We start from the raw sequence: 11,425 nt of genomic DNA, 5'->3' as shown, positions 1-11,425 counted from the left end.
GAGTAAAGCGTTTTACTGGCGAGAACTCAAATTGTGGACTCAAATTTGCAGAGCGAAAATTCAGATAATTCATTAGTTAAATGATCAACGTTGAGCTGATTTATGGCTTGTCAAGGTTGCTTCATCTCAAGAAATACACAAGAAACATTAAGCTGTTCATCTTTGAACAATTATAACAATATCCGGAATTCGAAAAAGTAAAGAACGTCATAGATTCAACTTATACATAAATAAAATATGATCCTTTAAACAACGAATGATGAATAGAAAAGAATAGAAAAGTTGGATGTATCGTTGGATAGGAACCCCATTAACTTCCTACCAATTACTGCTCTCATTTTTGCTCCCATCCCCCACATCCGTCATTCTATTTTTTCTCTCTTTGTTCTGTCGATTAAACACAACTGTTGCAGTTTCAGAAGGGGGAATTAAGGAAATAAATGGGTTAAGAAATAAAAAGAATAACCTGAATCGAGAGAGGCAACTCTGCGGGAGAATATATCAAATTACACCATCTTGCCCCTAAATGGGGTCTACCGACAGAGAGCTCAGGAGAGGTACTTCATAGTAAATTATGTTTGTTTTGGATGGGAGTAGCTGCTTCTGCTGAGCAGTAGGAGATATATTTGGATAGATCGTCAGAAAGGTGTGTGGCTGTGACTGTACTGTTCAGATTTGGTTAGACTTTTTGTTCTTGGCAATTCAGAGAAAAATAGAAAACAAATAGAAACAGAAATTGGAACAGAAATGGAACAGGAAAATGAACGTTTGTGGACATTAGGGATTGAAAACAAACCATGAGAAACAATCGGGGAGAATTGTATAAATTCGAACGGCTTTTTTTCTTTTTTTTGCAGCGAGATACCGTAAACACTCAAATAGAAGACCACCGTATACTTGCGCTTTGAGCTAAATTATCTCCATTTCCATAGGAGATATCAAAAATAGGTCAACTGATAAAATCTTGGTGCTATTATGATAAAAATTTTATCAGTTTACCTATTTTTGATATCTCCTATGGAAATGGAGATAACTGACCTCAAAGTCAAAGTGACGGCTGGTATTTTATTAGAGTGTTTACGGTAGGTAATGAATCTATGCTTTAGTCGGTTATTACTTTTGAAAAAATTAAGAAAAAGCAGAAATTCTAAAAAATGAAAAATCGAAAAATACAAAAATCCGAAATTTTCGAAAACTCAAAAACTTAATCAAATTCAGATTTTCCAAATAGAAATATCGAAACACTCAGAGAGAATATAACTTTTTCTAAAACTTTCTATTGGCATTCTTATGGATATTTCCCAATTGCAAAATTTATTTGAAAGAAATTCTGATTTTGTTTTGAAAACTTCTTATTTTTCTTCGATTTCTGAATTTTCTCAAATTTCTGAACTTTTGTTGAAATTTCTGATTTTTCTGATGTTTCCTTTTTGGAAAATTTCAATTTAATGAATTTTTCGAATTTTCCAAAATTTAGGGTTTTCTGATATTTTTGGATTTTTGGATTTCTGAAGTTTTTGAACTTCTTTCTGAAATTTTTGAATTTCTTTCTGAAATTTTTGAATTTCTTGATACTTCCTTTTTTAAACTGGACCTAATGAAGTTTTTGAACTTTAGAAATTTTCGGATGTTGGATTTCTTAGAATTTCTGAAATTCCTGGAATTTTTCAGAAAAAAAATGCTAGAAAAAATACTTGATCCGGAAACTAATTATCAAAGATAATCACTTGGTGCGGCAATCAAAAATCTTGAGAACACTGACAAAAATTATCCTTTTGGTGCTTAGTTTTTTTTTTCAAAAATTGTAAAATTTAAAACACAAGAAGAAGAAAAAAATAAGACGGAGATTTGAAACAAAGTCTGCAGATGACGTTAGTCCGGAGCGGAAGGATTGAAAAACGACAAAATGAAAAACGGAAATCTTGAACAAACAAAAAATAAAAAAGAGAAATTAACAAAAGTTGAAACTTGATACAATTTTTTAGGATGAGCCTCTGCTCCTTTCTGAAACTTTCGATTATCCTTTAAAAAATAAATCCTTTCTTAAAGAGAATTTCAAAAGAGCAAAAGAGCTAATGAACAGGGTGAGGCTTAGAGTGATTGAAAATGGGAGAAGCATGTTCGGAATTAATTTCGGAATGATTGACGAGTATCTCCCTCCTATTTCTATTCAACTAATATTATTCTATCCAGAAGAGAGAGGTGATTCTTTTGCTTCTTGCACTATTTCTCTCTCTCTCTCTCTCTCTCTCTATTCAATTCCCAATTTTATGACTTTTGGCGGGACGATCGAGCAGCTGGAAAAGGGGGGGGGGGGGGGAAGTGGTAAATGTTGTATTATTATTGTTGATTTATTGATATTCATGTGGGGCCGTAGCATTTTAGTTAATGCATTTATTTCATTCGTAAAGAAAACTTTGATTTTTGAACTAGATGATAGGCACATGTACATGGCTTGTACTAGCATAAAGTTTGGGAAAAGAGATGTACTTAGCTCAAATTTAGAGGGGAAAAAATTCAAATTATTCATTAGTAAACTGTTTCAAACGATTTGACAAACGTTGAGCTGGGTTATCACTTGTCAAAGCTGCTTCATCCCATGAAAATACCAAAATTGCGCTATTCATCGTTGAACCATCATAACAATACCTAGACTTGAGAAAACTTATTGGAAATTTCAGTTTTTTTGAATCAAACAAAAAATTATATTTATACCAATTTTTCGCGTTTTCAAATATGCTTTTTCTGATAGAACACATTCCGAAAATCGAAAAAAAACCAAAACTTGATGTTCTCAAAAGAAGAAAAAATTTAGAATTTTTCGATTTTCAGATTGTTTTCTATCTGAAAAAAAGCATGAAACCCTAAAATTGTTTTTGTAGTCTGAAATTTATCTATTTTTGCCTGTGTTACCCCGGTTGCGACTCGGTTTCGAAATGACTGGTTTCGAAGTGACGCGGAGCCACAAAAGAATGCAGTTATCGAAATATGTTTAGTTTTTTACAAAGTTTTTAATAGATCTTTTGCGCTTTTAAAAATTTCTATTTGCGAAATTCCGAAGGTTCCGAAATTTGGAATTTTTAAAAACTGGAATTTTCGACCTTCCGAAAAAAGAATCTGAATGCAAGACAGCCTGAGACTACGACTACGATACTCTTCTTCAAAAGAAGAACTCAGCTATCTAGGCTCCTATCTAGATTTATCTAATAAAATTTCAATTGAACAGAAAAAGCCAATCCCAAACATCAGAATAAAGAAGAAGAAGAAGAGTCAAATCTTGGAAGGTGTGAATTAAAACAAGACAAGATGAGCCAGAAGGAAGACTCTCTGATTCATAGAATATATGCATTCGTACGGATAGAATACAAAGGAGAACGGCTGTTGGACACAGCTTGTCTCTTCCTCTTTTGAAATTATATGTTACCATGAAAAGAGATGATGAAAGGGGAATGGAATGAAGGATAAGGTACGAGCACATAATTGTAGAGGAAAACATACTGAATGATTAAGGTTCTCCGCTTTGGAGTTTTGCGGTCTGAAGAAAGTTATGGCACGATTCCCATGAAAAGAAGGAAGTGATAAGATAAAGTGATACGTTAATACATAGGTGCAAACAGTTGTAAATGATTGTAAACCTGGAGAGTACTCTCCTGAACCATGTATACTCAACTTCCCAAAATGTCTTTTTAAAATGAGCACCTGCATGTCAGAAAACACAAAATCAGTTTCCGTCATGTTGCATCTCCTGGAGTAAAAGAGCAACCTCATTAATTAGTTGTATGCTCAGTGAGCTTGTTGCTCACTCGAGTGTTAACGATACCCTTCTCATTCTGATACCAACTCATATATCTCGAGTGTTGTGTTATGTCAATAGGAAAAAGAAAAGACAATAGACGAACAGTCTGGTTTTTTTCGACCAAAAGAACAAGAAAGATACACGTATGAATTTCTGGCTATTCATCCACATCTTCTGGAGGCGGCAATTCAAACTTCGGAATCCTTTTCAGGCATTCATAAACTTTTCGTTGGAGACGATTGAAAGTGAAAACATGATCTTCACATCCTGCTGTTTTCATTCCATTCGTCAGATATGCAACTATCAAATCGTTATCCGGATCTGCTCGAATCATTTGTCCTCCAACTCCTGGATGTCCGAATTGCCAAGTTTGAAGTGGAGATTTGAAATAAGTGAATCCATGTTCCTTATTTTGTGGTTCTCCAATCATGTGGTCAAATGCAGTCATATTCCTTGGGTGTTTAATTTTCTGGAAACTATGACACAATTAAATATTTTAAGGGCGACTCCAACCAAGATGTTTCTCCTTATTGCATTAAAATATTCCTAAAGTTATGTATTTTCATTCAAAAATTCAGAAAAATCCAAGATCCCTTTAAAACGCAGTCGAAAATGGGCCCTCAGTTCTCGTCCAAGAGGGTCGCGGGAATCCTACTCCAGGGCCACAATTATTCAGATTTTTTTTCCTGTTTCCAGTTGTTCTTTGTTTCTATATTTTCAGGGAAAATTGAATTATTCAATTGAAAACTCGATAAGGAGAACAAAAAAGTCTCGTTGATCAAACAAATTGCTGAAAAATTGCATGATAACAACTTGGACGAGAACCGATACCGCTTGTATTTTTGACAGCGTTTTCAGGGATTTCGATTCTTTCTGATTTTTTTTTTTCGAAGTAATGTTATGAAAATAGATGTTTGGGAACATTTTGATGCAAAAAATACATATTTTTGATCGGCATCCCCTTCGAAAAACAACTTCCAACCTCAAAAGTCTCCTTGGATAGAAGTGTTCCATCAAGGACCAATTGATGTAGTTGTGCCATTGCTCTAGCTGACCCAATTCCATTAACTGCCGGTTGTCCAACTGCTCTCAAGTCACTATTGTTGAACATTGTGAAATCCGTTCCATAGAGGCTTAGATTCCTTCGAGCTGCGGCAAAATAGCCACGTGGGTTGTAGAAGTATCTTGCTAGTTTCAGAATGGAACGATCGTAAGCAACTTCTCGACTGACAAGAGCTGGAGAACATTTGAATAGTCTAGCCAGCCGATTTTCTTCGTTTGAACATTCTCCGATATGAATGTCAATATCTGAATAACGAATTAAAAGAGAAGGGGTTTTCAGATAATTCAAAAAAAAAACGTACAATGTTTAGTAGCAATTTCCTCTTTGAAAAATTGGCCAACAGTCCGATGGGCGGAGTCAACTCTTCGGAAAATCTTAAATAGAAACAGTTCAATTTTCATTTAAACTTTCTCACCTGATCTGTCAGCCATCCAAAAGTCAGAGCATGATAAGCTGTTCTTGATCCAGGAGCGTAGACTGTTTTTAAATTTTCAATGATGTATGACATCTTGTTATTATCAATAAGCTCTTCTTCTGTGAATTTAACCCCCGGGAAGTATGGGAGACCGGCCTAAATTTCAAAACAAATATTCATAAATTTTCTCTCAATAACCTACAGTATGAGAAAGGACCATCTCCACTGTGATATCCTGTTTCCCATTTTGACCAAATTCTGGCCAATATTTTGTCACTTTATCTGAATAGTCTAACTCTCCTCTATCAACCAGAATGGCAAAACAGATGGCTGTTACACTTTTTGTGCAACTGAAAATTGTTGAAATTGTGTCCTCTTTCCATTCCTTACTGAAAAAATAAACCTTGTTAAAGTGCTTATTGTAGAGCCTGTATTAGAAGGGTCCCTCTAATAGAAGGGCATCTTTCAAAATGTATTGTTTAAAACGATAAATTTCCATTTGTTTTCCGTGAACAACATTGAGGAAATCACATAGTTTCACAGAAATTAGTTGAAACATTCTTTTTTGCTCAAAAATGCTCAATTCAGGGAAATCAAATGACCCCGTAATTGAAGGTCCCTCCGGAGGTATCTTGGAAGAAGTAGGGCCGGCCCTTCTAATACAGGTTTTACGCTATGTTCAATAACTCACTAGCACTCTCTATCCGCATATCCGCCCCATAGATCCACAATAACTTTTCCTTTATGAATAACACAAAAAGCAGCTCCAGCCTTTTCCCATCCTTCTGTGAAATTCCGACGAAAAGAGTCACGAACTTCAGAGAATATGTTATCAGTTGTTCCGTGTATCGGTATCAATCTCTTCTGTTTCATTTTCTGTAATTTGTTGAACGATGTCATTTGGATTTTAATCTGGTGTAATTCAAAAACAATAAGTTCAAGAAATAATTTAATTTAATTTATTGACCAGGTGAATAATTAAATCATGTTTTTTAAAAGACCAATGGAAGGGAAGAGTGATAGATTACCGTAAAAAACTTTGAGCCAATTTTTCTCGGTTTCTGTCAAAGACATGAAAAAGTTTTCAACTGATAAATTTTTGATTGTAATATCAGCAGTGTTTTGTTAGCTGACACATTTTTGTTATCTTGCATAGAAATTGAAATAATTGAGCTCAAACAATGACAGTGTAAAAGCCCTTCTATTACAGGTTTTACGGTTTCGGGCATTTGAAAAGTCAAAACTTACTGCTGGAGGATCGGGAGAATAAAGAGTGGATGACATGAGAAATGATTTGATTAGAACTAATTACTACAAAAGAAAAAGGTTTGGTTTATGTACTTGCGGTCACTACCAGAACGATCTGGTCAATTAAATTCAAGAAAACAGAACGGGCATCTGGAACTTCAGAATACCAGAAGACAGTGTTTAGAATAACAAAGGAATCGAGACAACCAACCATTTAGTATGATATTAGCGAAAAATTGTTTCAACAAGTCAAAAAACGTGATGAGAGGTAAAAAAGACAATGAAGGTGAGGAGGAAAAGGTTGAGAAGGGAGCGAGATGGGGGGAACAAGTCTTCTATTGCGGGAGGAGGCCAAGGACAGAAGACACTGATTTGTCCTCGGAATTGAAAAAGAGAAGAAAAGGATAAGAGAAGAAGAAAGAGTACCGAGAGATGATACTATCAGTCAATATTATGAAATTGAGAGAGGAGAAATAATTTGATGATCAGAAGAAGAAGAAGAACAGGTGAAATGGAAAGTTTCATGATTCTTAATATCGGATGGGTTCTCTGCGCAGAACTTGTTTTCGCTTTTACATTGGAAACTTGAGGAACAATTCTCAAACGATTTCAGATGGAAACACATTTTTAACTTGTTTTTAACCGTAAAACCTGTAATAGAACAACACTGTCAAGTTTCAGCCAATTTATCTCGGTTCCTGTCAAAGGTATTAAAAAGTGGTTAACTGATAAAATGTTTGTGACGATATGATAAACAATTTATCAATTGACCTTTGACAGGAACTGAGATAAATTAGCTCAAAACTGAAAGTTAGGGGGTACTTCTAAATATTACAGGCCTTACGGTACTCCAGATTACATTTTCAGTGTCTCTACAGGCATTCTTTCGCTAGAAAAAAAGAAATATTTATTCACAAGTTATAAAGTATTGGATAGCATTTCTCCTGATCCTATACAAAATAGAGGATTAGAGAGTGTCCGTAATCGGGGGATGGATTAGAGTGGATGAATTGAAAGCATCATACATTGAGAGAATCGAATTGAATATTCATTTTTTGAATGTTGTTTCATTACTATTCGATAAAGTATCATATTACTTTGGTTGTTGGGAATCTGTACTTACAGTGCTCGCTTTTTTGGCTTTTTTATTGTTCAAATTCCCGCGCATTTCAGCTGCTTGGTGTTTGCGGACTCAGAAGAGAAAAAATTATTTATTTTTCTATTTTTCAAGAAAGACAATAAAAAACAAGAAAAGTGGGTAATGTGTTGATTTTCAAAGTTTTTCTGCTATTGTAAACGAACGGAAAATCAGTTTAATATGTAATCAGATACTCCAAATGCTCTGTTTATTTCTCCTCTATCGTTGCACAATAATTATTCATTCAGAATGGGTAGTTTTCCGCAGTTTGGAGCTTTTGTTCTTCGAGCACAAGAAAAAACCGGAAGAACTTGCATCAATGGCTTGCCAGTGGCATCTCCTGCGAAACAAATGCTCGGAAGGTGAGAAGTTTCTTCCTGTATTTATTATTTCAATTCTCTCATTTTTAACAGGTTTCCATACTTGCAGTCCATTCGACATGACAATCTCGCAGTTTACTTGCACTTTTCTGAGACCGTTATTGGTGAGTTTTTCCCTAAAAAGACTATCTCACATCTTTGCCAAAATAGTTTTCCAGCACGAGATTTGGTTATTGTCGTAATGGAACATCATTCGAGTACACTGGCAGAATCACTGAAAGCAGGAGAAATAAAAGAAGACGCCGTGAAAAGTGTTCTATATTCCGAAATCTGCGCAGCAATGGAAGTTCTACATCGGAATAATGTGATACATGGATTTTTGGATATCGATTCCATCGTTACAATAAGAAAAGATAATAACGACATATCTACAAAACTATCAGGATACGGATTACCGTAAGAATTTTGAATCAAATTTGATATAAATTTAAATACAAGTTTTCAGTTTTCTAACGAATTACGGAAAAGATATCGCTTCTTTCATGAAGTTCGGCTTCTTCTTAGCCCCAGAGAGAATTTTGAATGAAGAGGAATCACTGTTTGCAGCCACTTATCAATCAGATGTCTGGGAATTAGGATTCGTTCTCCTTCAAATTTATTTAGTGAGTTTTATTCAACTTTCAGAGCCGAACACACTATTTTTTCAGGGAATTGTATTAGAACCTGATATGAGCGAATCAGAGTACCTTGAGATATTAAACAAGAATTTTTCTTTCGAATCTGACAAGGATAACAGTGTCATGGAAGATATCATTCAACTGTTAACAAATAAGAAACGACTTCCATATCACAAAAAGTGCGAATGGGTTAGTGTCATTTATAAATTTGTTCTAAATTTCAAGATTAAAATTTCAGCTGGAAGAAATAATTACGAAGTGTCTCCGGATGGATTGGGAGAGTCGTCCATCAATTAACGAGGTTATCGAAAAGATTAATGAACAAATTCCGAAATTAACAAAGCGATCAATCTATGATGTGATGACTGCAGAAGATATGCGTGCCAAAGTAAAAACGGAAATGGCGAAAGACAGGGATGGATTTGAAAAATTATCTCTTGAAAACGCCTTCTATCTATGGAAAACTTGTGGTTCTTCACCAGAAATTATCCTTCTCAAGAAAGGAATCATCCAAAATCATGCACCTATTTCCTCATATCCAATTGTCCGATTTGATGATTTTAATCAAGTGGATCAAGGTGTTGAAAGTCAGTCGACGTTCGAGTACGGTGTATTTGAGTTACCTAAGAAGAAAACGTTAGCTGTAAGGTTTGAATTTTGTGTACCTAAATCCCGCTGCCTTTCATTTACAGCGAATAGAAAAAGGACAAAAAGTTTCGGCAAGAATGTTTCATAAAATCGGAATAACGAAGAATTACGATCATTTGAAAGAGAACATTTTATATGAAACAGCCTCCAACATGCTCACAATTGATCATCTTCTCAATGCATCTGCTGTATTTGGAGTGTCCTCAATTGTGTCTCGTCTTTCTAAAATAGGGGTCATATCCACTCAACGATCTGATGGTATTGGTCACACAGAATCTATTTTTATAATCGTTTTTCTTTTAGTTTGGTGCACGCTTTTGGATATAGATGAGACCAAATGGAGCACCTATTTGAATCTAGATCTCCTCGCACCTCACTCCAGTGATCGACAACTTGAAGTAGATATTCCACGTTGTCATCAATACGATAGTTTCATGACGACTCCAGCAGTACAAGAGTCATTGCGAAAAGTATTGAAGGGATGGCAAATAATAACAGAATCTGATAATTATGTATACTGGCAAGGGTGTGATAGTTTGGCAACTCCATTTTTATTGGCAAATATGAGCAAGCCTTGTGAGAAATTTTAAGCACTTTGAAATCAACAAGTTGGAAATTTCAGATGTTGCATATGCTTGTTTCAAAGAATTCACTCACAGATATTGTTACAAGTTTTATTTGAAAGATAATTCAGAAGTAATCAAAGGTACTGGCTACTTCAATGTATTCTAAATTCATCTCCAATTTTCAGAATATCTCGGAATCTTCTATCACCTCGTCGCTTACATCGACCCAGTCCTGTACAAACACCTCAAGAACAATGGTTTCGATGCAGAATTGTTTGCAATCCCATGGTTTCTCACTTGCTTCGCTCATGAACTTCCTCTCTCTAAGCTGGTCCGCCTATGGGATGAAACGATGATTCATGGGAATTCGTTCCCATTAATGATAGCACTGGCAATGTTAAATCGTCTTCGAGACAAATTATTATCCGTCAACTTCAATGAGATGATTATAATTATTCATGATCAACCTGATTTATCCATCGAGGAGATCATTAAAAACGCGAAAGGTTACGAGACGATCATTCCTCCGAGCTGTACATTCAGGGCTCATGCGAGTCCGTGGAAAGGCTAGTTTTTTGGTCATGAGTTTTACAAAAAAATGAGATTCTTCCAGAAAATTACGCAGGCGACGTGCATCGTTTACCGAACTCGATGAACGGTTTATCGTTGGGCGAGCTTTCACAGCTACATTGTCCACGATTGTCAACAGAAGAATTACTTTGGCGGATAGAACGGAACTTGATTTATCTAATCGACACTCGTAAAGAATCTGAGTAAGATTTTGTGGGGTAAAACTAACAAACTTTTAATATAATTTCCAGGTACCAAAGTGAGCACTTCTCCAACTCGTTTAATCATCCTTCCAATGGTCTTGTGGCAGACATCGACTGGCTTCGATTTCTACCGGGGATTGTTAACTCTGAACTTCCAAAATGTTTCATTTATGGGAAGAATGATAAAGAAGCGACTGAGGCGCTAGCAGGTGCCTATGTGATGAAGGGTGTTCCATACGTGTGCGTACTTCATGAATCCTACGAATCGATAAAAGACAAAAGTACCCTCATTGTCAAGACATAAATCACTCGTTCATTTGTATTCATGTTGCGGGATGTAATGCTAATCTGTGATATTTTAATTTAATTTTTTATATGAAATCAATTGCTATTATTTAGCATACATGTCGCAGGCCGGCCTCGCCCGGGTTTTTAAGGCAAATATTTTTAAGAGTCATTTTTTGAGAGAAAATTGGATTTTTGAGAAAATTTTATCAAAATTTCTTTGTTTTCAGGTTTAAGAAAGGTCATGGGATAAATTTCGTGCTTTAAAATTATTATTTTGACAAAAATGTATCAAAAATTAACAGAAAAAATTTGAAAGTTTCGGAACCCGGGCCGGGCCAGGCCGAGATTTAGCAAGTACACTTGGGTTCAAGCGAGGGGGTCAGAAAGCGCGCCCCAGCAAACTCGTAGGCCAAAAGAGATTTAATAAATTTGAAGTGGACGCGGGTTCGATCTAGATCATGATCTATTTCTTCAAAATCAACTGGTTGCAAGG

The 11,425-nt window shown here is 35.5% G+C and overlaps 2 protein-coding genes across 2 annotated transcripts; one reads left to right on the top strand and one right to left on the bottom strand.

The window, feature by feature from the left end:
• Positions 1-3,000: 3,000 nt before the first annotated feature.
• On the bottom strand, positions 3,001-6,147 carry Cbr-lact-5 (the record flags this gene model as incomplete). Its single annotated transcript, XM_002631406.2, has 7 exons — positions 3,001-3,145; positions 3,982-4,265; positions 4,779-5,104; positions 5,161-5,233; positions 5,275-5,430; positions 5,477-5,663; positions 5,966-6,147. 7 exons carry the CDS (start codon positions 6,145-6,147, stop codon positions 3,001-3,003), a joined length of 1,353 nt encoding a protein of 450 aa, XP_002631452.2.
• A 1,762-nt stretch (positions 6,148-7,909) lies between these two features.
• Positions 7,910-10,948, top strand: CBG20603 (the record flags this gene model as incomplete). Its single annotated transcript, XM_045242652.1, has 10 exons — positions 7,910-8,022; positions 8,074-8,144; positions 8,199-8,436; positions 8,486-8,846; positions 8,896-9,300; positions 9,350-9,881; positions 9,928-10,011; positions 10,057-10,437; positions 10,475-10,631; positions 10,693-10,948. The coding sequence occupies 10 exons, from the start codon at positions 7,910-7,912 to the stop codon at positions 10,946-10,948; spliced, it is 2,598 nt and encodes an 865-aa protein (XP_045097088.1).
• Between the last annotated feature and the right edge of the window lie 477 nt (positions 10,949-11,425).

This window comes from Caenorhabditis briggsae (genome assembly GCF_000004555.2).
Source record: "Caenorhabditis briggsae complete genome, chrII, whole genome shotgun sequence".
In the NCBI taxonomy this organism is placed as follows: Eukaryota; Metazoa; Nematoda; class Chromadorea; order Rhabditida; family Rhabditidae; genus Caenorhabditis; species Caenorhabditis briggsae.
Note: the sequence above shows the minus strand (reverse complement) of the source record. Positions and strands in the feature narration are given on the sequence as shown.